Source organism: Setaria italica, chromosome V (assembly GCF_000263155.2).
Source record: "Setaria italica strain Yugu1 chromosome V, Setaria_italica_v2.0, whole genome shotgun sequence".
NCBI classification, from domain to species: Eukaryota; Viridiplantae; Streptophyta; class Magnoliopsida; order Poales; family Poaceae; genus Setaria; species Setaria italica.
Window position 1 is genome coordinate 4,499,668 of NC_028454.1, and position 24,579 is coordinate 4,524,246.

Here is a 24,579-nt window from a genome sequence, read left to right on the forward strand (position 1 = left end):
ATTTACTAATGATGGATTAATTAGGCTTAATAGATTCGTCTCGCCGTTTAGATTCGTCTTATGTAATGGGTTTTGTAAATAGTCTACGTTTAATACTCCTAATTAGTATCTAAACATTCGATGTGACATGTGCTAAAAATAAGTCAGTGGAAGAAAACGCCCTCTTAGGCTCACCGCCATCAGTCGTCAAACACCAGTGCTTGTGTCCTTTAGCTTGTGTAATCAAGAATGCAATGCCTATCTAGCTACTTTTGCCTCTGATTTTGTGTTTGCATTGGAAGGCAGCCAGGCTGTTGTTCTACAAGTACTACTCCTAGTCCTATACTACTACATGTATCTAGGCCTTTCCCGCCCTTCGAGGGACAAGGAAGCCATGTACTAAAACCACACGCTCAACGTATGTCACGTCTTGGAACTTCTATCTCTCTGCTTAGATCCCTGTGCTACGACGAGAAGCGTATCACATGCTAACCTTAATCCGAGAGCAAGCGAGACATGTGCAGAATCTTAGTCATGTTTCATTTTCTATAAGTCCATTCTCATTTATCAGTGCAAGATTTCATATTTGTGTTTCCAAGAATGCCACGTAAGCAAGAGAGCATTTAGAGATGGAAATAAGAAAGAATTTTGTTTTGCAGGAGAAATAAGATGTAGTATGGTCACATCATGCAGACGTGTGTTACTTCTCCAAATCATGTTATAATCTTCATCTGATTCTACTACCCTTCTCTATACGACGTTTCTGGGACAATTGATCAGCTTTCTTTCCACTTGGTCACACGACACACCAACATTCTCTTTTTCACGCCATGCCTTGAAGTGGTATCCTCCTCGTGTCTACTCTTCTAGTTTTATCATGTCAATGCACGCCGCTGACGGGACAACACGGCTCGCCCGCTCGCCCAACCGCTCGCCAACGCATCCTTGCCCATCTTCAACACATCTCCCCCGCCCTATCACCTTGCTGCGCGCACGTGAGCCCCCGCGCGCCTCGTCAGCTCACCGTGCCCTTTGCCGCCACGTCACCGCACTACACTGGACTTCACTGCCGGCCACTCGTTGCTGCCGACGGGACAAGTCCCTCGCCCAGTCGCTACGCGCGACAAACCGGATCCCCCATACCTCCAATCTCTCCCAGCCAACCGCCGGAGCTCGCCCACAAGCGCCCCGCACACCACCTCTGCCCCATGCACGCAGTCCGCCAATGCCGGCCACACAGAGCTCCAGCCAACGTCCGCTCGACCTTATCCTCCTGCCCAGCAGCCTCGCCTTGCATCTCCCTCACACCCCCGAGCCAATAAAAGCACTCACTGCTCGCCGGAGCCAGCTTACGCCGCACCGCTGCTCTACTCCGCGCCGGCATAACACCTCCACTGTGGAGAACCCCCTTCCGCACCTCACCACCACCACCTGAGCCTTCACAAGCACCCACACCCCACTGACGGAGCCTGAGCCGCCCCCGAGCTCTTCCCGCCAATGAGCTCGCCGGCGCAGCGCCTCCGCCCATCCGGTTTTGTCCCCATCGCCGTCCGTTGTCGTCAAGCCACCTCCACCGTTGCCACCTTCAGCCGATAGTCGCTAGGTGAGCTCCCCATCACACCTGACCCCTTACCTTCCCTAGTCGCGCCGCCGTTCGCTGGCGATTGTGTCGGTGAGCCGCCGGACACCCCGAGGACCCCATTGCAACGATTGAGTTCTTTCCAGGGTCTTAAGTGCCAACGTGTAGGGACCGTTTCGTGATTGTTTAAAACGTCCTGGGACCCCGTGTAGAAGTGTTTTTACTTTTCTGAATTAAAATTGGATTAAACCGGCTGAACTTTGAAAATGCATAAGTCAATGTAGAAAAATTCTAAAAAAGAAAAACCAACTTTTTTAGACTCCATGTGATGTTTAGTTTAACAGAAAAATAATGTTAGACATGTTACTGTTACAAATATTTCTCTAGATTTTATTTACTATTTAAGCCTTTAAATTATTTATAAATCACACAAAAAAGGTAAAATAGCAAAACCACCTCTGTTAGCCTTGTTACTTTGAGCTTGTGCTTAGAAAAATGGTAGTGACCCTAGTTTATATGTTTATTACACTGTTTTAGATTTAACTTTGAAATCTAGGGAGAAATCTTACTTTTTGCATAATAAATCGAATATGGCAGTACAAATTGTGAAACCACTTGTGTTGGATTACAAATGAAACATACTTGCTAGGAAAAATAATGGTCACTGTGGGAATCTTGATGAAACATGCTTATCATTTTGTACAAATTTAAGTGATGAAAAAATATGGAAATTATATGTCCTTCACCAAAAATCATGGAAAAATTTCACCAACCTCTATTGCGCATGTATGACTCACTGTTAAAATTTCAGAGCCAAAAAATTTGTATATTTTGAGATAAAAATAGTTAAGTGGTAACCTTAGGTTAATGTTTTAATTTTATTGATTTTTGTAAAACTTAGATGCACCCCAAAATTTTACAGTAGCTTAGTGATGATGATGAAAAGTATCTATAAAAGTTTCATCCACATAGCTAATCATATGCGACCGAAACAAAATTTGGAATTTAAACCAAGAATAAATGAATAAAAACAAATTAAGTAATAGTAAGGGTAATTTGGGAAATGTTGGAAGAGTTAAAAAAACATTCAGAAATCGGATAACTTTCTGATCTAAAGTTTGATAATCTTGTTTGAACACAATCACCATCAACCTCAAGCTAAATGTTTGAATCACGATAACACTGTAACCATGAAGAAAAGTTAATGTAGGTGCTTGTCTAGGTGAAATTAGTCTTGAAGTAGCTTTACTTTGTAATAATGTATGAAATGCCATTCAGACCATAAAAGGTGGAATTACTGAATTATTGCATATGCATCACGTATAGAGGTCAACCTTGCTGACCCCGCTCGGACTCCCGAAAACTAGTTAGGTATGCATATGGAAACTACTCGGGCTACACCGAGTGGAACTCTGTAACCATACCCGACTAGGACTCCAGCTTGTAACCCTGCTCCTCCGAGTATATAAGGGCGGGCAAGGACCCCCTTAAGGACAACCCTCTCAACACATCCAAGTTCAATACAATCAACACACAGGACGTAGGGTATTACGCGATCTAGCAGCCTGAACCTATCTAAATCGTGTTCCTTGTGTCACCATTGACTCCTTGATTCTCGACGACACCCGCCGCACAAAAGACCACCTAGGGTACCCCTAGGCGGGTTGCCGGTCTAAAACACCGACAGGAAGCTAAGGGCCGGGTGAGGAAGAGGAGAAGAGAAAGCTGAGAGAGGGGAGAGAGAGAGAAAGGAAGGGGTGCAAACAAATAAGAAGCGGCGGGTGGAGCACTTTAGTACCAAGTGGAGCTCCCACCCGGTACTAAAGTGCCTGAGGGCCTTTAGTACCGGGTGAGCCTCCACCCGGTACTAATGGGTTACCTTTAGTACCAAGTGGAACCCCCACCGGTACTAAAGGGGGTCATGGAGGCATCTCGGGAACTATCTGTTAGTCTCGGTACTAATGCCCATATTAGTACCGGGCCAAAATGCAACCGGTACTAAACCTCGGGACGAATGCTCAATTTTTTAGTAGTGTATTGTAGTGGCGAGGCTGATATGTTGAGGAAATGTTTGAATAGGTTAGCTTTGAAGTTCCAACTGCTTTTTGATCCTACACATATGTGCATAATAAATTAAACCACTTAAGGTGTGCTTGTTTCTCATCAAAAGGGGTTTCATAAAGCCGCAGAATATATCTCGAATGAGTGGAAACATGCCAAATGGATGTCGTAATCCTGGAAAGAAGAGTATTTGGTTGGTTGCGTATGCTACGAAGGGATTGGTCGCTTGTATGAGCGAGTGCAGGGACTCTTTGCCTAGGGTGACACATGAGATCGAGCTTATTTTAAGTGTATCCACACGACTAGGCTAAGGGCACCTGCTTAGCTACTAACCAAACATATTTTAATTTTTATCAGATTATGTTGATACGCTCAGCTAGGATAAAAAGAATATGATCAATGTGCTTTTGTCTCTCTCAGTGTTGGTTATGCTGTGCATCCTCATTGGCAGTGGTCCTCATCGCGGCTTCATGAGGAAGGCCATATTCCATTCTTCCTTGGGTGCATTCATGCAAGTGTTGAGTGCCAAACTGCCAATCCTCTAAGACTCTGTAAAGGATATATATATATAGGATCGAGAAACCAAAGAGACAGATTAGTTGGGCGAGTGGCAGGTTAGATGAACTCTTTCGATGGCATCTTTGTGGGAAACAATATGAAATGATTTATATATATGTAGAAAGCTCATAAGAATGTTTGCAATGATGACCCATTTTGCCCCTTAATGATCTACTCCCACTACCAGAAACAGGAGATACGCCGAGTGCTAGGGGTTTGCCGAGTGCATTCCTTCAAGCACTCGCAAACAATATCTTTACCGAGTGCTGCAAGAGAAACACTCGGTAAAAAATCTCTTTGCTGAGTGCCCGAAAAAAAATACTCGGCAAACTAGAACAAAACACTCGGCAAAGAACAAGCACTTGGCAAAAGACCGCCACGTCAACTTCCGTTAGGGGGGTGTGCCGACCGTTAGTACTTTGCCAAGTATCCGTTAGTGGCACTCCATAAATCTCCTGTTTCCAGTAGTGTCCTTCGCTCGCTCAATGAAATATGTGGGCGTTGGATTTGCTCTCTCTCCATCTTCTTAAGAAAAACCTGGCATTCCCTGCACACCCCGTGCCCAATAGAACACATAATTTTCCATTTCATGTCAACATTGCGAATCGTGAAGGAATCACACACAATGGACGCAAACAATTTTTTCCCCAATAGTTAACCCCCCCCCAAAAACCCCCCCCCCCCCCCCCGCGCGCGCGCGCAAGAGAAGATTTGCCGGATATCTTCAAAAAATCTACACCATATAGATTTTGTATCATTAAATTCATATTTATAAATCATTCATATTGGGATATCTTATAGTTGTACTGGTAGTAGTATATTAGTATGAGATATCTTATACTATCATATTCATACAGCAGAAGTATTACCACTATATCTTTGGCATCGTGTACTCTAAGCACATGCAGATGCAGTCATCCGACCCCTGAGCATCCATGACAGGTGCACCAGAAAATCCAACGCAGAAGCCTGAACAAATACAGACCCCGACGCGTGGACCCCGGGACCAGACGACCAGCCACGGTCCCACGGATGACCACAAGGCATCCCCTGGACGCTGCCATGCGGGCCCCACCGCCGTCGATAGGACCCTTCCACGGCACTCCGCCTGACGACCGGCCTCCACCAACTTCCCTTCCCACCTCCCTATAAAACCTCCCATAGGAAAAGGCAACGGCAATCACTTGCCTTCTACTCCTCTTGTGCTTCAGTGCTTGCTCGTTCTCTCTCTCTCTCTCTCTCTGCACGGTCCCTCCCCCTGGAGCTCGGGACGGAGGCAATGGCGGTGGCGGAGGAGGAGGAGGTGATCATCGTTGGTGCGGGGCAGTCGGGCATCGCGGTGGCGGCGTGCCTGTCCCTCCGCGGCGTGCGGAGCCTGGTCCTGGAGCGCGACGACTGCGTGGGCTCCCTGTGGCGGAAGCGCACCTACGACCGCCTCCACCTCCACCTCGCCAAGCAGTACTCTGCGCTGCCGCACGCGCCGCACGCCGAGGAGGCCCCCACCTACCTCCCCCGCGACGAATTCGCCCGCTACCTCGACGGCTACGCCGCGCGGTTCGCCGTCCGCACCCGCCTCCGCCGCGAGGTCCGGTCGGCGGGGTTCGACGCCGGGAAGGGGAGGTGGGAGGTGGAGGCCGTCGACCTCGCCACGGGGCGGCGCGAGCTGTACGCGGCGAGATTCCTGGTGGTGGCGTCCGGGGAGAACGACGAGCGGTTCGTGCCCGAGGTGCCCGGGCTGGAGGCGTTCCCGGGCACGGTGGTGCACGCCGCCGAGTACCGGTCGGGCGAGGGGCTGCGCGGCAAGGCCGTGCTCGTCGTCGGGTGCGGCAACTCCGGCATGGAGATCGCCTACGACCTCGCCGCCGCCGGCGCCGTCACCTCCATCTCCGTCCGCAGCGAGGTCAGTACGCCGCTTTCTCGATCGCCCCCTTCCCTTCCCTGGCAAAGCGTAGGAAGCGGGCCAGGAAATCAATTGAATAGTCATCACAAGTGACCACGCACACGTGCCAGCGTGGCCGCCTGGCTTGACACTTTGACAGCCCAAGTGTGCTGGTGCATCCGTGGCGGCATGCATGGTGCCTTCGCCGCCGATGCACGCGAATCCTATGCCCGTAGACTGCTATCTCGATCCATGTCCATCCGTATCCTCCCTATGAAGCTAGCTAGCAACATGCATGTTCCTGCTTCCTAGTCCCTACCACGGCCGTTGGATCCCTGTTGAATTGTCCCTATCGATGCATACAATGTGTTCTCTACCATGACGCTTAGGAAGCAGCAGTAACCATCATTTGAGTCGTACGACATAATCTAATTAGGTACTTAATCTTGTTACATCTCTCACTGCACTCACCTGAAACTTGAACAGTGTGGGTGTCGAATCAATGTTCCCGTTGCGTCGACATCATATCGCAACCGATCGATGCTCGAGATAGGCTAGTTAATTCTAGCTACGCTCGCATGCTCTCTCAGAAGAAATTAAAAATAAAAGGTCTAGATGCTAACATAACGAATCGAGAGTTGATTTGTTCATTTTATGGGTTTTTTATCTTGCCTCTATTTTGAGGTGGAATTGTGTTTGTACACCCATTTTTTGAAATTTGTTATTTTAGTCTCAATGTGATTTTGCCCTTGATCTTTGTACATCTACCTCTATTTTGATTATTGACTAGGGGCAAAATCGTATTGACTTGTGATTTTGCTCTAGATCTTTGTACATCTACCCTTATTTTGATTATTGAATAGGGGCAAAATCATATTGACTTGTGAATAGCTGAGGGTAAAATCACAAAGTTGAGAAAATGATAGTAAAGTCACAATTACACCTAAAAAAGGAGCAGCAACACAAATGCTCCTTATTTTATTGTTGTTCATTTATCATTTCAAAAAAATTCTTTTCGTTTCAAAAAATTGTTGTTCACTTAAAATCAATTTATTTGCATCGACGAACGCGCATGCAGCTTCACCTGGTGACAAGGGAGATCTGGAACGTGGCGATGTCTCTGTACGGGTACCACGTCCCGGCGTGGATCATTGACAAGCTGGTGCTGCTCATGTGCGCCGTCGTGTTCGGCGGCGACACCGCCCGGCACGGCCTCCGCCGCCCCGCCGTGGGGCCCTTCACCATGAAGCTCACCACCCCGGCCTACCCCGTCATCGACGTCGGCACCTACTCCAAGATCCGGACCGGCGAGATCCGGGTCCTCCCCGCCGGCGTCAAGAGCGTCCGCGGCAACGTCGTCGAGTTCGCCGACGGGAGGCGCCACCCCTTCGACGCCATCGTCCTCGCCACCGGCTACCGGAGCACCGTCAGGCGCTGGCTCAGGGTACGTATACGTGAGTGCAGTAACAATGCACGCACATGCATGCGAGATGCAATTTCTTATGCATGAATCGATGGCAATCAACTTTTGGGCCGGCGGCCGGTGCATCGTGTGTATGCATCATGATCTGCCCTGACAAAAGCTAGCCTTGCACATTTGCTTCCATGATCATCGTCAGCTGCTGCTCCTCGCGGAAAGCTAGCTAGCTGTGTGTTCCGAGAATGAACATGCATGTGCGGTGAGCAAGACTTTGCCGTGAACGCGAAGCAAAGCTCAGACCGCGGCCGGCCGGCCGGCCGGCTTCATCTTTGCATCCACGCTCGCCCTAGTTGCAACAATCTTAAACGAATCATTCTCTCATGGCCCCATATCAGTCGTATATATATTATCTTTTGATGATGAGCTGGTGTACGTGGTCTTCATCGTTGAGTTCCTTAATTTCGAAACGGTTTCAGAGCGACGACGGGCTGATCGGCGACGACGGGATGGCGGCGCGGCCCTACCCGGAGCACTGGAAGGGGGGGAACGGGTTGTACTGCGCTGGCTTGGTGCGGAGGGGCATCTACGGCAGCTACTCGGACGCGGAGCTCATCGCCGGCGACATCAGCGAGCTTCTGCGCCCCCAGCAGACCCACAGCAACGGCTCCAACAAGTAGCTCATCGAGCATTCGCGTCCGTCGGATGCGTGGGCAACGGCTGCCGTCCCCTTGCCGGCCGGCTCGCCGACGGTCATATATATATTTATATATACTGCTATAGTAGCTTGCATTGTGAGCTGCGGATGCTGCTCATTATTGAAAAGGAGGACATAATAAAAGGCTCATTATTGAAAAGGAGGACATAAAAGGCAACACGACGCTGTCGAGGTTTGTTGCATTTGGTAATTGTTATATATGTATATGTTAATAGTGCCACCGTACCCATGGTCGTTGCCCTGTCTGTGCCCTCGATTGTATGTCCCAACGATTGCATGCATGCGAGCGATATTGTAGCTCAGCTCATAGGGAAGTGCTACTAAAACAACCTTTGATATGTTTATTTGTGCTCAGAAACGTACGGTAGCGCCTTAAAATTAATCTCACTGTCACAGACTCACAGGGCAGCTCCAATAGGGTGACACCTGAGCTGTTTATAGGGAATCCACCTCACATTTTGCTTGTGTGGAGGAGGGACGGGAATAGAAAAAAAACTATGTCGCCATGAAGAGCCGGCCAAGTTCTCTCTCTATCAAGATCCGGTCCATACACTACACCAAAAACGATTTGTATTGGCACCTTAATTTTTTAAGGTACAGTGGTCAGCCCGTTAAAACTCGTCACCACAAATGCATTTGTGTTGGCGGGTGACATAACCATCCGCCAGCATAAATGGATGTGGCATCCATTTGTGCTAGCAGATGCTTATGTCACTCATCAGCACAAAGCAGATCCAAAATTAAAGCGCACTTCCCTGCCTTATCCTTCCCTGCCAGGCGCACTGCCTTATCCCTTCTCCGCCTCTCATCCTTTTCTTGTCCCTCTCTCTCCACTTGTGAGTAGGCCGCACTCTACCTCTCCCTTTGTCCACTTATCCTTCACAATCTTTCAGCAGTTGTCTCTCTCCATTGGCGAACAGGTGGGAGCGGCGGGCAGCTACGGGAGCAGCGGTCGGCGACGAGCGGCGGGCGGTGGGGACAGGAGCGGCGGTCGGCGATGGGCGGCGGGCACGGGAGTGGCAGGCAGCGGGGACGGGAGCGGCGAGCGGGCTTTTTTTATTTTCCCAAAAATATCTGTGCTAGCGAGTGATATAACCACCCGCCAGCACAGAGTGGTCTGTGCTAGTGGGCGAGCACCTACCAGCACTGACGCCATTTGTACTGGCTCAAGGTTGCTGGCGAATGCTCGGCCCGCCAGCACAGAACCCATTTAGCTACCAGCACAGAGCCCATTTAGCTGCCAGCATAAATCTTTTGTGGCCTAGTGATACCAGAAACTTAAGGCTTATGATGTCACATACTTCCCCTCGTATTAATGATCTCTTCTATATTAGTCTAATTGTTAGAGGGTCAACAATGTCACGACATGTGCATATCTCTAGAGACCCTGTACTTTTTTACTGTGTGGAGGAGATAAGGAGAGGGGAGAGAGAAAAGAGCAATGCAAGCTAGATAGCTAGTCGCTGTAGCACACCTCCGAATCTTGGGTGGCCCGGCATCTGCATCTTCTCCGGTCATCTCCTTTTAAGTTGGGGCCTATACTAATATAAGCTTTGAACGGTATAAAAGATGGATCATTAGAAAAATAATCTTTCATACTTGCTCTTGTTAAGATAAAAGTGATATATAAGCATTTGAGCCAACAGATAGTTATAAATATTATAGCGTCTCACGGGTTGGTACACGGCACACACTCTCTTATACCGTCGTACCGGGAGCATAAAATGTGGGGCGTAGCCCCTTTGACCGCCCCATGCGGCGACATGAAGGGAGTCGACCTTTAGCGGGGGTAGGGGTGGGGGTGGGGGGGTGGGGGTGTTCAAGGGTGAGGTTACACCTCTTGAACCACCCAGGACGACTTGCAGGATGAGGCCACACGCGGTCGTACGTGCCCATGTGCCGTGACGTCATCATAACCCTCGTCGCCAGGGTGACCTATCAAGATCAAGGCCATGCCACCACGGCAAGCCCAATATGGGTCCGCATGTGAGGTGGGACCCAGCGTCAGGTGTAACGGTGTGGAGTGGTCGTGAACGCACTAAGGAGTTCGGGGAAAGCCGAGAGAAGCGGCACGCCCTGTCTAGGCCGCTGACCAAGGCTCACCCACTCATCTCCGATAAGGACGTCGGCGGCACTGCCATAGGGTTAGCAGATAGGATGGGGGCACGCCGTGGAGCAGGTCAGGCCATGCGTAAGCAGCCCATGCCGCATAGGTTTCACCGTACAGGGCGTGCGAAGTCCACGACTGGTCAAGAGGATAGGACAACAAAGTGCCTTGACGCAAGGCTGCCCCGACCACGCCACAACCCCCGACCTCTGAGGTCGGGGACCCCCTCCATTTCTCAATATTGTCACCTGGTCCCTGGCCTATATGAAGGGAACCGAGCCTTCCTTCTCTCTCGTGCATTTCATTCACATGCACATGCTCTCGCATCGCACGAATGCTTGCTTGCAAGCACTCCGTTGTAAGCTCAGTGCACTCAATCCGAGGAACACATCTCCTGCCAAAACTGGACGTAAGGGACTTCCCGAACCAGTATAATTCCTTATTCTTGTGTACTAGCCATCAGAAGTGAGGAGAGCGTGGTGTACAATCATTAGTTGATGGTACGAAACACTGACACTAAGACTAGCCTCAACAGAAATATTCTTGTCACAAGTAAGAAAAACCTTGGACCCTATGGCTCTAGTACACAAATATACTGAGTAGTTGTACAATACACCGTATGGCAATTCATAAAATCTGTCTTCCACCGTGCAGTTTTTTGATGTAACATATATAGTCTTTGATGTATGCGACCTTTCCGTAAATGATGATAGTCCAGCTTTAGTTATATTGTTAGATGTAACATATATTGCAGTTCATATGTATGCATGGTGTTTCTGGTGTGAGCAAATTATTGTACATTGACATTGCAGTTCATATGCATGCATGTGCTTTGATTATATTTTGCTTGCTTAGTTCATGGACTGTGGGACTGAGTACTGATAATGTCATTTGTTTGTCATATTTTTCATGGATATGCATGCTTTTTAACATGATTTGGTCAAAATAATATTTTTCATGCTACTCTAACCTATTCTAATTTGATACTACTACTTTAAATTCCAGCAGTAACTTAGATTTCACACCCTGAAATTTTTGAATTTCAGATGTGATTAAAAAGAATAAATAAACAATGATTTTCTCATAATTTTAAAATTTTCCCAACATTTTTTTACAGAAAATTTAGTATAGGAAAAATAATTTGTTTATTTTTCAAAATTAAATAATGTTGTTCTGTGTGCATTCATGCCGGTGCATTGTTTTTGTTTGGTTGAATTCGAATTTGTGTTTGAATTCAATTTTGAATTTGTTTGTTTCCAACCATTTTCTTCCTTTTAGCCTGCCTTAGCCCAGCTCCTTGGGCCTGTTACCATTTTTCTCTTCCTCCTTCCAGCCCAGCAACCAAACCAGCACCGGCCCAGCTCCATACCTCGGCCCATCTCCCTGCGTCGGCCCAGCGAGCCGCCTACCCTTTCCCGCACAGCAGCACCCCCTTCAGTCGTTGCCGCTGGGACCCGCCCGTCATCTCCTCCAACCGCCAGCGCCTGCTTCTTCCCCGCGCCGCACCAGACCGGGACTCCGGTTCGAGTCCGAGCTGCGGCCGCGCCCCCTGCTCCGTCTCTGTTTCGGGCCCGCGTGCCAGGGTGTATAAAGGCGCCGCCACACTCGGTTCCTCCCCATCGCAAACCCTAGCCTGTTCCCAGCACGCCGCCGCCCGAGCACGAGCTAGCGCCGCTGCCGTCGACTTCCCTGCGCCGGCGCCGTTCCGTCCGCGTCTTCGCCACAAGCTGCGCCCGGAGCACCGCGAGGAGGTGGTGACCCCGGCCGTGCAACTCCCGTGCGCCCGCGCCTCGTGCCGCCCCTGCTTCCTTCGCCCAGCGTCGCCGCCTCTGCTTGCCTGTGCTGCTCCTGCGCCGCGCGCCGAGCCGCCCGGGCTGATCCGTGCGCTGCTGTCCTGGGCGCCACCGCGTGCGTGCCACCGCCCAGAGCCGCCGCTCTGCCTCCCTGCCGCGCCGCCGCAGCCACCCAGCGCCGCGCCGCGCCCCCGCCTTGCGCCCGCGCACCCCTGCCGCACGCGCAGGATCGTCGCCACCGTGTTTTTCTCAGCCTCAGTAAGTTGCCGCCGCCGTAGCTCCTTTCCTCTCCACTAAATGCCGCCTCTGCCCTGCTGATCTGCCTCCGTGACCACGCAGGAATGTGAGAAGGTTCGCCCCTCCCTGTTCACCGACAAACTGCAGTGAGCACATCAATCTCCAGTGAGTTTTCTCCATGGCCGCTCTCTGTCCGGCCATCTCAACCCTCACTTCATCTCTCCCTTTTCCATCGACGTCACAGGACCGCCAGGAAATCAGGCCGCCGCGTCTCGTCATCGTGTCGTGGCTGCAGTTGATCTCAGGAAGAACCGATCGCCTCCCGACGTCCCCTCCACCCCGAGCCCGAACTGCGCCGCTGCTGCCATCCACGACCCCCTAGGTGAGATCATCATCCCGAGGGCTTTCCGTTTTTCCGCTTCCCGTAGAATTCCGTGCACCGTAGGCCGATCTGGAGTTTTCCGGTGATGCTCCGGTCACGTTCAGAAGAGCATGGCGCCACCGTGAGGACCTGTCGTCGTTTCGTGCGTGAGCAAGGAGATGATCTGGTGGCCCTTAGATGCGAAATCCATGGCCCAGATTAGATCACAACATACCCCTTCGCTAACCAATCAAACAACGCCAACCTGATCGGATGGTTGCTTTTTCCCCTTTCTGAAGTGGGTTTTGTTCTTGGGGATCATCTAGCCGATCGGAACGGTCAAGCCCAAATCTTGGGTTGGTTGCTGCATGCTGGGTTACTAATTTTGATGTACCTATTTGTGGTTCTGGTTCCACGCTAAGTCGCCTATCGTATCGCTTGCTGGTAGGTACCAGATGGCGGACACCGAGGATCCTGAATCAAGTTCCGTTCCCCAATTATTATTGAACGCCGTGGATGCAAGCCCTCAGAGAGGAGAGATGCAAGTGGTAATCGCTACTGCACCCACGCTTTCAGTATTTGATTAATAATTACTTATCGGACATAGCAAATTCGTACTCTTTCTTAGCAATTGTGGTCATTGCTTCCCAGGAATCGACCGTTGAGAGCAGCAGCGGTTACCTACGTGGACAAGTTGCAAACAGCAGTAGATACAATCTTCGTCATCGCGACGTTGATTCAGAAACACAGTTGAGGAGGAAACAACAAAAGATGGAGAGGGAGAAATGCATTGAAATGAAGCGCTTAAGGAAAGAGGAGAAAAGGAGAGAAGATGAAGAACGTGTGAAATGGGCCCTCAGGTCAAGAGCACTCCTAGATGCACGATCCAAAGCATGGAAGGAAGAACAGAGGAAGCTAGACTTCGGCGGCAACAAACGCGAGAAGGAAACACTTACATGTTAGTGTTCCCTTTTCTTGCCTTTATTAAGTGTTTTTCCTCTTTTCACCTTTTTCTTGCCTTCATTACTTACTCTGTGCATCAACTTGATGCAGGGGAGATCATTAATAAACCTCCAAAAGGTTCTGGAGGTTTGCTTCTCTTCCCTTTATACATCTTGATTATAATCACGAAAAGTTTGGTTTGTGCTGTAGTGCTTCCAGCGTTTAGTAAAGGGTGTTGCTTTTTAATTTATAACTAGAGTGGCTACCATATGAATCGGATGATGAGTTTGGGACAGAATTTGAGCTAAAGCACACAAGTTGGGAAGTTGAGAAGTTCACATTAGAGCTTGCTCGATGTATGGTTGGGCTTGAGTCTTTTACAGGTAAATAACTTCATTGGGAACTGTGTCTCTTGTGTTAGTATTGACTACCACTAGGGTTTCATCTTTCGTTCTCTGCAGGAGACACGAAGATTTTCTCTTGCTCTGGCACAATAGTTGAATATGTGGATGATACTGGGTATGTAGTGACATCTGCAAGCTTAGTAAGATGTCCAGACAAAGATGAGCAAGTTGATAAACCTAAGGTTGCTGAACTCTCTCTGTCCTCTGTAGAATCATTGTCTTTCTTTAAAATAGCGAACACTAAACTTTGTTGGTATATATGGCTGCAGATCAATGTATGGTTAGCAAGTGGTCAAAAACTTGAGGGCTTTGTGTCAAATGTAGACTTCTATTACAATATTTGTGTGATCAAGGTCCCTTGCACTTTTCACCTGCCAAGCAAAAGCTTCAGTCCAAACACGTGGTCCTTCAACTTTTATGAAAACCATACAAGAGATGTTGTAGTTCTAGGCCGTAGTTGTGAGCCTTGCAGCTTAAAGGTTGCTTCAGGAAAGCTTATTCCAAGGAGAAGCAAGTTTGACTGTGAAGAGCTATTGGTTTCATCTTGCAAAATTTCAAAGGTAGGTCAAGCAATTCCAGTATACTTTGCAAATTTATGCCTGATGTAGTAATTTTGCAATTCTTATTTGAAGACTAGAACTGAATTGCTTGTTGGGCCCTTCATGAACACCATTATTATTAAAGTACCTTTTGGTAGAGCTATGACAACCTTGATCTCAAGCTCAAGGCTCTCATTTTTATACCTTAACTTACATTTCAGAGATATTATAGTATCCAATGTATTGCACCATAAAAATTTCTTACGAACTTGCTCCGATAGAGGGTGGTTGAGATCCTTTCACTATATTGTAGAATTTTTTCAGTCATATAGATCCTTTTGACTATAAGTCTGGGGATCTGAACTTCAAATTCATTTATCTCAATCACCCCCTATTTCAATCTTGAGATCTGCCATTCCTTCATTCCAATCAAAAAATAATGCTATGAAGTCTGATTTAAGAGGACAGGATCCATATGGCCTTGGCGTTATCTTGTTTTCATCTCTCTTGAGTCCTGACATACAAAACTGATTCAGTAAAAACTTGGGCCATAAAGTCAATGTAAAAGCTTCCACACCCTCCCTGAAATGTTTCTTATAAAGAGTAGACATTCTTTTTTTTTATCTGCACGGTTGATTTCCTGAGATTTCAGTTTTTCTGCCAGGAATATTTGCTTGACCAAGACATGTAAGCATAAGTACCTAAGTCCAATTGAAATTTTCTGTACTTAATGTGTCGTCATTAGCATTTAGCTCAAGTGCTAGAGGTGAAATGTTGTTATTAGTCTTTTTCCTTTATTATCTTTGCAAAAGTTGAAGTATTGGAACTGTCAAGTGAGACAGTGAGTAATGCTATGAATGTGGATAAGGACACATGGTGACTAACGTTTCTTAACTGATTATAGATTTGACATGATTTCCGAATTTGGTAGGAATAAGGCTATCCAGATCCTGGTATGTTTGCAGGGAAATTGTGTGATGGCTTATAGTCCTTGGTTATTCTGTTGTGACAAACAAGCTTTGTTAATTAAATGCCCATGTTGAAGTTTGTGGGTTGCAGCTATACTAGTGTCACACCTGGTTTTAAAACAAAACCAAGTGCTACCTATATGTATGCCAGGATCAAGTTTCATACATATAGTGATGTCATAAGTGAATAATAGGAACATTATCACGTAAAAAGATACAAATAGACTTACAAGACTATCAGAGTTAAACCTTGGAAACGGAGGCTCTAAACGACAACTGGGGGTTGCGTACGCCTAGAACTCAGCATCATCTTCGCAACTTCACACACCTTCTTCTGAGCAGCAGTAAGCAAGGGTGAGTACACTTATGGTTTGGTACTCAGCAAGGTCACAGGAACTAACCAGAATAAGGATTTAAGTCCATCTTCAAGTTTAATTAATCATGTGAGGGTTCAGACCACTCTTAACTGTAAGCATGGCTGATATATCAGTTTACACTCTGCAGAGGTTGTACATCTTTACCCACAAGTCGTGTAAAAGTTCAGAGAACTTTGGGCCCAACCATGTTGTGCTGATCAGGCACAATACCACACTTCCGAGGTGTGATTGCATAGGGATGCTATGAGATCTTTACAAAGATTCTCTAAGAAGTGGTAACCCGCTAAGGTTTCCGGAGCAGTAGTAGAGCATAACAGCCCCCTAGTAGGTACAGTGTCTTAGCAAAGCCCACGGAGAGCGGGTGCTATACCCCATCAACTGCAGCCCCTCTTGCCCTTTTGGTAAGATTATCCCATACTAGAGTCTCTAATTAATTAGCCAAGATCAGAGCTATGATAGTTTTTATGGTTGTACTGTTTTCTTGGGTGGTTCTCCATGTTCAAATTAATATTATCATGATATTGTGAACAAAGCATAGGTAGAAGGATAGTTAGGGATACTTGCCTTTCTCCAACGTAAAGTTACTCTTACTGCCTCTTCAGATCTTGCTTTCTTGAAACTCTTCCTCTTCAAAGCTTCCAAGTAGTGATCCTTCTAATCAAAGCAAACATCGGCAACAGACAAACAAACAAATACAACTAAAAACAATACACCAAAACAAAAGAAAGGCTTTAGAAGAGCGTACTAAGGGATAAGGCTTGATCTAAGGTCACACAAACGCAGGAAACGCTGAGATCGGAACTATCGAGAAGTTTGATTTATCAAAGAAATAAAAGGACTATATGCTTGATCTATTTTAATTAAATAAAACATGGACATAGGTTATTTCAGAGAAATATCCTATTTGGAATTAAGCAAGTTACATTTAATTATTGAAGTACGGATTATGCCAATTTAACAATTAACTTTAGAAACTCAGAGCATGTATAAGACATCTAATCGAATAATTTTGTATTTTGTGTTCAACTAAACATATTATTATTGAAAATGTATTTATGATATCATTAAGCATCTTAACTTAATTTATGAAAACCGATGTATAACATAGATATCTTTTATTTAGAAAAGCTGGTTATAAATAAGAATTAATCAATTAAATCTTAGTTTATGAAAACCGGGATAGAACCTAATTAAGTTTTATGTAGAAAACTAATTGAATAAGAATTAGTCAAGTTAATATTGATTATGAAAAATCGATGTAAACCCTACTTAAATTCTTATTAAGAAAAGACATTCAACTAGGCTTTAATCAAATTAATATTAAATTTATTTTTAAAGATATGCAATGATGGAAAACATCACTACTAACGTGTTTTTCATGTTGTTATGAATCTAACGCAACTTGTACGGATAGAAACGGAGCTAAAACACGAAATCTACGTACTAAACAAGGTTCTAGGGACCTAAACAGGATTAACCATAGATCTCAGGGGTTAGCAGAGAAGATTACCAAGACTCAGAGAACAGAACTCACGAAAAGCTGAAAACCCAGGGTTAGATCTGCAAAAAGTCAAGGCTTGGATTAGATTGCAAGGAAACTGATAGTTTGAGGGCTTTTCTGTGAAAGGTGCATGACACAAAGGAAAAGATAGAGATTTACAGGATTCTTCAGGGACCTTATTGCAAAATGGCCACCTTATCTTCAACCTTTGATTTCCCTGGTTGCTTTTGCCGGCGCACGGGCGTTTCTTGGCTGGCCGGCTTGCCGGCGACGGCGGCCGTCCAGGGAAGGGCGCTAGGCAGCCCTGGCAACAGAGGCGAGCAGGAGATGTGGGTGGCGGTGGCGCTAGCGGCTCAAGTCGGTAGGGGCGCAGGCCGGGGAAAGAATAGGCGAGGCCTGGAGGTGGCAGCAGGGGCAGCCGAGGCTCGGGTGGCGCCTTTATAGAGCGAAGGAGGGAGCTGAGGTGGCGCTAGTGGAGGGGAGAAGGTAGGCGGCGGCCATGAATGGGAACCGGTGGTGGAACAGCCGTTTCGGGAGAGAAAACGAGGGGGGCGGGACAACTAAGGGCAGGTGGCGTTCGTGCGGGAAGCGGACAAGCACAGGGAGCCTAGGGGGCTCGGGAAGCCGGAGTGGCGACGGGATTGAGCGATGCCTGGGCGCTCGAGCTCAAGCGGCGGCGAAGCTTGAAGAAAATTCTGACATGCGGGGCCCACCTGGCAGCGAAAGGGAGAGAGGGAAAGGAGATGGCAGGCCGGGCCAGGTGTTGGGCTGGTGAGTGGGGAACTTGGGCCGGGAGGGAGAGAAGGGAGCTAGCGGCCTTGTTTGGTGGGCCAGCGGAGGCTTGGGCCGGCGGATGGTGAGGGGAAAAGAAGGAAGGGGGGTGAGGTAGGCCGGCCTGCTAGGCCGATGAGGAAACATTGGGCCGGTGGAAAGGAAGATGGAAAGAGAGAAGGCGGTTGGGTCGGTGGAAATAGCCTGCTGAGCTAAGGTGGGTCAGGCCAAATGTTCAGCCTAAGGAGAAGAAAGATTGTTTTCAGAATATAAATTCAGAAAATTCTAGATAAATACTTTAAACCATGAAAAATACTTTGAAACTCCCAAAAATTCTAGGAGAAATCCCAGAGATAGTTTGGGTCACGAGGAACCCAAATAAAATATTTAGATCTCGTGAAAAAGATTCTAGAACCATCCAAAGATTGGATTAAGCTCAAGGAAAAGGAGAATAAATTTCAGAAAAACTGGAAAATTATCAGAAGAACTTGGACAACGTCTAAACGCATTTTTAAAACTTTTTCACTTATGAAACACCAAGATGCATCAGCAGCATTAATGCACAGACAGAGAACAACAACCTTATTAAATTCCAAATAACAAACAATTATTTTTCCTATGCTAAATTTCCTGTAAAGAAAATAAATGTTGGAAAAAAATTTAAATTATAGAAAATCATTGTTTAATTATTAATCACATCCTGAAATTTGAAAATTTCAGGGTGTGACAACTAGGAATATAAGTTGCAAATATCAAATTTTTGTTTGTCGTTCATCGTATAACTGGATAAATTTCTTTATCATATTCTGTCCATGCTTTACCTATTTTTCTTACAAATCATCAGTTAAATACTAGCAATATGTTTTGCAGAGAGGTGTTGGCGGTCCTTTGATGGATTTTGATGGAAATGTAATTGGAATGAATTTCTATGACAAGAAAGAAACTCCTTTTCTTCCAAGTTTCATTGTGTTGAAGTGTTTGCAGCACTTCGATATCTTTGGGTATGTATTTTGTCACTTTTCTTTGCATATTCTTTTTTACCAATTACTGTACTAATTAAGCTGCAGCCTCAGTTCATTTCATATTAGAGGAAATGTACCACACGTTTGTTCTACCAGTGATGAATAAAATGATCCATCTGATGATGCAGTAAGGTGATACGACCATTGCATGGGCTGCGAGTTAAAACTCTTTATGAAGCAAACCTCAGTCTACTTGAAGAAAAGGTACAGAGCGGGATCCCTGAGAGATGTGGTGTGATTGTGGTGAAGGTATGCATCTCTTTCTTTTGCACTGGTCTCGTGTATTGATGTTTCTAATTCAATGCTGTTAATGCACAACATTCTGTCTTAGTATGGCTGTAGCACATTGTATATTATACATTTGGTTTCAGCTCTGCTGTTGCAATATCTTATATTTTCTTTTATTTGTGTTGTAGGTACAAGAACCTTCCGCAGAACTTTCTACGATAAAAGTCGGGGACATAATCACTCATGTTGATGGTGTACCATTCTCCAATGCTGCAGAGGTATGTGACATTTTAACTGTGGAAATCCTTGGTCTCTCGACAATGTCGTTGAGTATCTTCTTTAATTTTTGTGGTACTAGCTGGGTGGCATACTTCTGGATATGTGTGGTAAGCTTTGGCTGGACAGGCAGAAATTGCACCCTTCAGATGATTTCAACCAGACGGCAGCAGTGATGAGCCTTAAGGTTTTGTCCTCAATAATTGCATTTGTCATTTGCACTTCGTTATGATTCTTGCTGACATTGTAACTGCATCTTCTTGTTTTTATATCCAATCCAGTTTCGTGTGAGAACATATGGAGGTGGTAAATCTGAAGTCACAACTCAAAAAATCGACGTCAACAAGTTTACTCCCAGCGGACTAAACAGGTAATTTATGAGAATCTAGAAATTGTAGCCTTTGGAGCATGTAATATTATTAACACTTTGTTTACCTGCAGATGGCCACTTCCCATGCCAATTATTGTCCGGCAATATGCAAACGGTAAACTCGTCGATGAAGAGTGGTACACGACTGGTGTTTGAAGGAAGCACTGTGTTGTTCTGCAGCATCACCATGGACGCTATTTATCTGTTTTTTTTTATTGTGGAATGGCTCCTATTTCCTGAGTTACTAGCTAAATGGCCATGAATACCATCTGAATTAATTTAAGCTTAGTAGTAATGGTGCCTGCTGTAGCTGACTAGAAACAAACATGACTATAACTATCTCTCAGCATGCTATTCGGTGGACTCCTTCAAGGAAGCGTCAGGGAAGTGCTATTAAGATCGAATTTGAACTTTGATACTTCAGCTTTCTGATGTTTGGACTCAACAAAATCAGTTAGGTTTTATACTGGTTTTGGTGTTTGCCGGTTGTCTGAAGGGAATATTATAGGTCGTTTTGGCATTTAGATTTATAGTTTTTCTATGCATCTAGATATACGCTATATCTAGATACTTAAGTAAAAGCTGTAAAAGCTATGAATATAGAAATACCAAAACAATCTCTTAATCTATATTTTGAAGAAGTAACTCTTCTAATCATGTTGAGCTCTATGGCGCGACTTATGCTGGATGTTCCAATTGGTGATTTTGAATGTTGCATAATATAATTGGAGATGTCAAAACAGACTAATCAAGATGTTGCTACATAATATTTTGCTGGATTAGTTTTGTTTCATGTTTCATCTACTATTTTGGTATGTTGCTGTGGGAGTTTTGAGTTGTTGCGATCCTTCAATATTTGCGGCTAATATCTTGATTTATCTTGGTTTTGTACTATTTCAAATCATTTTCATGGTATTTTCCCTTTGAGATTGGTACTAAAGTAGTAAGATTATTCGTGATGTTTAGGTGCAGTTGCTAACTATTATTTTTATATTTTTGATATTTCAATCGTTTGGTTCTGATGTTGCGCATGCCACTTTTCAATGTTTACAATGGGTGGTGTTGCATGCAATATCATTCTAATATTGCGGTGGGAATTTTTCGAACGGATGATGAAGCGTCCGATGCTAGCGTTCGGATCGGACGTCCAGGTGCTACCAGCTCCGTTTTTTCGCAGGACTAAGGTAAGGAGATTGATTTGCACAAGGAAGAGCGGCGACGTGATGGCAACATCCACCGGCGCATGCTCCAACGCGGTTTTGTTTTGGTGTTTTGTGGAGCAGATCAATTCGGTTGTTTCCAGAGCTGCTAGCGAGAACGGCGTCGCCGACCCTCAGCACCGCATTTGGCGAGGATGCCGCCGTTGTTGTAATGCGAACGGGAGGATCGCGCGGTCAAGGCGCATCACGGTAGCACAGTGGAAGCTCGATAGCAAGTTTGCTGGGGGGCAACTCAATGGCGTAGTGGTGTCATATATCAGTATCGTCTTCATGTTGGAGAAGGGAGCGAATCGACGAATTGCTATTTGGAATTCGAGTGATAACAAGAGCGGAGCCTCGTGAGAATCGTATTTGGTTCGTGACAGGATCGTCGGGGTTGCTATTACACGTCAGGATCTTCGCCTACGATTGATTGCACCAAGCTCTCTCCCTCTCTCTAAAAAAACAAACATGTTCAACATTGATTGCACCGAGCTCTCTCCCTCTCTCTAAAAAAACAAACATGTTCAACTTTAATCAAGTTTATAGAAAAATATAATATCTACAATACTAATTTGTTGTTGAACAACTTATTTTAGCAATCACCGCAACCATTTTGATGGTGAGAGGCAGTCAGGAACATCACCTACCTCTGCAAGAATAATGTCATTAATTATTACTAGCAAAATGTCCGTGCATTGCTACGGTAAAAGATCAATTGTGTTTTTCAAACTAATGATATTTTTTATTTCCATCAATAAATTTTTATTCCACTTATTGGAGGTCTACACATTTAATACAAAACCAAAAGAATTTTGACTTAATTATTTCATTCAACTCAAATACCCATTAAACTAAAATTTTTTTTATAGAGCAAGAGAGTTAAATTAGCCTCCGACGAGGGCTCTTTAGTTCCGGTGGGTAATATCAACCAAGACTAAAGAATCCCTTAAGTCCCGGTGGGTAAGAACAACTCCAAAAGACTGCTAATCTTACCCAATACTTTCTTTAGGGAAAACAGAGAAAAAACGAACTCCAATAGTCCCCCTGAAACTTCCCAAAAGATTGGCAATGCGAAAAAAAACCCCTCTCGCTCCACGTATATTCACTGCGTGCATTCTTTCCCAATCCCGATTCCCGCGAGCGCGAGCTGCCGACCCTTCCCGCGTGCGCAGCGGCGGCGGGGCGACGGGCAGTCCTTGAGCGCGATGGGGTCCCACGAGAGCAGAGGCGAGGGGACCGCTGCTGCCGCCTCGAACGCCTAGAGTGGCCCCACGAGGAGGAGCAGCAGCAGCAGCTGGGCGGCGCAGCGAGCCATGGCGCTCAAGGGGAGCGAGCGGGACGGCGTAGTGGCGTACCACTGGCCGCTAGAGTGGGAGGCTCTCGGCCGCGGTAGAAGCGGATAAGAGAAAGATGCTGCTTCCCTACCAGGGAAGAAGATGCTTGAATTTTGGGGGATTTCCACGGCTGTTTGGGGGTGATCAAATCTCCCGATGCCACTTGTCCGTGTCAGTGTCAATGATCGTCTAGAAACATCAATGGATTCAATTAATAATACTGTAATAATTCAGTTTAGAAGCTGCAAGACATGGGTAGCGTTTATTGACTTGATGATTATTGCTGGTTGGGGGTCGCGTGACTGCTTCGGCCTTGCCAACCCCGTCTCAAACATCATTCTCAATGCCATCGCGCTGCTGCGCCACCGGGCGGCCCGAGGGGAAACCACGACGCCGCACCCGCTCGTGGCACGCTCCTGGTACCAGATCATCGACCACTCCGAGTCCGATCTCCTCACCTTCATGACCGCCTACTTCCGCTACCTCGACAACTGATTTTGATGGATAGAGGAAAATCGCGACAGCGATGGAGATCGCGACGCGAGAGGGCTCCTGATCACGACGACGGCGCCACTGGAGATGCCGCCACTGGAGATCGCGACGCGAGGGAGCTCCTAGTCATGATAGTGGGAAAAAAAAGCAACGGATCCTAATGGACCCAATACGATGACGTGACCTATTTTAAATTATGGGAGTAATTTTTAGCAATATGCTATGAACTAATATGTTTTTTGAAGAAATTTTTTTTAACATAACCCCCGATACCTCATTTTGGGAAGAACATTTTTTTAGGAACTCTTGAAGTTGCTCTAATATCACCAGCTAGTTCCACCTTCCCCCAAAAGAAATCTAATGCGTGCTGGCTTCGGAGGGGATCGCGTGGCGCATACCACTCGATGTGCTTGTGAATGTTTCATCCTAGTGATGCGCAGCTATATAACGAATATTGAATAGAACTTGCACAATATTCAATTGCGTGCCCAATTTCAGATGTTGATCTGCTAAAAATCCGCAATGAAACAATGTTGGGCAGCATAACTAAACAAATCCCATGCTAGCAAGTTTAATAATAAGCTAGCTACATAAAAACAGTAGTCTTACACAATATTAGGACGAATCTTGCTTAGCGCTATCTTACATCTGACAACGGCCGAGGCACTATCAAGGGTGCAAACATGTTCTCTAACTCAGCTGCAAAATATGAATCAGACAACAAATACTTATAAATTATATTTAAGAACAGCGACCGGACAAACACAACACTGCTCCTCATTCATAGTGTAGTTCGTACCCGCTAGGATTCTTCACATCTGAAACAAAGCAGTAGCATATTTATTAAACACATGCGGGAAAAAGGTTATGTTTGAATAAAGCAGGGAACGTGCTATTAACAGCATCCGGTGTTTTCCTTCAGTTTTAGATCTTAGGGTTAAGATTCAATGAGCCAACCAAGATACAGTGCGCTAATTGTCGAAGTCCCAAAATTGGCCATCAGCATACGGCGCTTTGTTGCATAAGAGGTTTTGAAGAGGCAAATACAGCCGCACAAGGCCAGGTCAAGCCTTCTTTTCTTACTAAAGCTTGGATGCAGCCTGTCCTTTAACCTTACAAAAAAAAAAGTTGCTTTGTATCAAGGCTATCACTTCTACTCCCTCTGTTAGTCAAACTTCTTTTACTTTTGACCAAATCTACAACATCAGTTTCATTAAATCCACCACGAAATGTCTTGATAGTGCATTTATTTGGTATTGTAGACAAAACTATAAACTTGGTCAAAGAAAAGTTTGACTTGCGACTACATTACAATGCCTTACACCCCATTTGGATGTAGATATTGAAGCTCAGAATTTGGAATTGGTATTGGTGCACCCGAATTCTATTGTTTGGATGGTCTTGGAATTCATGGCTGGAATCTTTCTCCAATACCGTACGGCATTCAGCACACTGCGGCACCAC

At 46.1% G+C, this 24,579-nt stretch overlaps 3 protein-coding genes and 1 long non-coding RNA gene across 8 annotated transcripts in view; 2 read left to right on the forward strand and 2 right to left on the reverse strand.

The window, feature by feature from the left end:
* Positions 1–5,371: 5,371 nt before the first annotated feature.
* On the forward strand, positions 5,372–8,420 carry LOC101767734 (probable indole-3-pyruvate monooxygenase YUCCA10). Its single transcript, XM_004967692.3, has 3 exons — positions 5,372–6,077; positions 7,135–7,500; positions 7,953–8,420. Exons 1-3 carry the CDS (start codon positions 5,457–5,459, stop codon positions 8,151–8,153), a joined length of 1,188 nt encoding a protein of 395 aa, XP_004967749.1. The 5' UTR covers positions 5,372–5,456; the 3' UTR covers positions 8,154–8,420.
* Positions 8,421–12,260: 3,840 nt separating this feature from the next.
* Positions 12,261–20,440, forward strand: LOC101768145. Of its 2 annotated transcripts, none has more exons than XM_004967693.3 (15): positions 12,261–12,349; positions 12,431–12,493; positions 12,573–12,710; positions 13,138–13,237; positions 13,341–13,647; positions 13,743–13,778; positions 13,889–14,014; positions 14,093–14,217; positions 14,305–14,595; positions 19,062–19,192; positions 19,342–19,462; positions 19,630–19,719; positions 19,800–19,904; positions 19,999–20,087; positions 20,159–20,440. In XM_004967693.3, exons 4-15 carry the CDS (start codon positions 13,145–13,147, stop codon positions 20,241–20,243), a joined length of 1,599 nt encoding a protein of 532 aa, XP_004967750.1. In that variant the 5' UTR covers positions 12,261–12,349; positions 12,431–12,493; positions 12,573–12,710; positions 13,138–13,144; the 3' UTR covers positions 20,244–20,440. The 2 variants fall into 2 exon arrangements, with proteins under 2 accessions (XP_004967750.1, XP_022682261.1); XM_022826526.1 differs by having other exon boundaries at positions 12,431–12,474.
* Positions 16,484–18,100, reverse strand: LOC111257268. The gene is made up of 3 exons (XR_002677692.1): positions 17,580–18,100; positions 17,430–17,479; positions 16,484–16,573 (listed from the first exon to the last, which is right to left on the reverse strand). It is a non-coding gene; the product is annotated as an uncharacterized LOC111257268 (long non-coding RNA).
* Positions 20,441–23,638: 3,198 nt separating the features above from the next.
* Positions 23,639–24,579, reverse strand: part of LOC101768554 (putative protease Do-like 14) — a 13,284-nt gene continuing 12,343 nt past the window's right edge. For all 4 annotated transcript variants that reach the window (XM_004967695.3, XM_004967694.3, XM_004967697.3 and 1 more), the window contains exon 13: positions 23,639–23,933. The gene's annotated coding sequence lies outside the window, so the exon portion shown is untranslated. The remainder of the gene's footprint in view (positions 23,934–24,579) is intronic.

Coding starts and splice junctions, on each gene's coding strand:
- LOC101768145 (XM_004967693.3), top strand. CDS start 13,145: ATGGCGGACACCGAGGATCCTGAATCAAGTTCCGTTCCCCAATTATTA. Junction 14,218..14,304: donor AGCAAGTTGATAAACCTAAG/GTTGCTGAACTC, acceptor ATATGGCTGCAG/ATCAATGTATGGTTAGCAAG. Junction 19,463..19,629: donor GTGGTGTGATTGTGGTGAAG/GTATGCATCTCT, acceptor TTTGTGTTGTAG/GTACAAGAACCTTCCGCAGA.
- LOC101767734 (XM_004967692.3), top strand. CDS start 5,457: ATGGCGGTGGCGGAGGAGGAGGAGGTGATCATCGTTGGTGCGGGGCAG. Junction 6,078..7,134: donor CCATCTCCGTCCGCAGCGAG/GTCAGTACGCCG, acceptor ACGCGCATGCAG/CTTCACCTGGTGACAAGGGA. Junction 7,501..7,952: donor CCGTCAGGCGCTGGCTCAGG/GTACGTATACGT, acceptor AAACGGTTTCAG/AGCGACGACGGGCTGATCGG.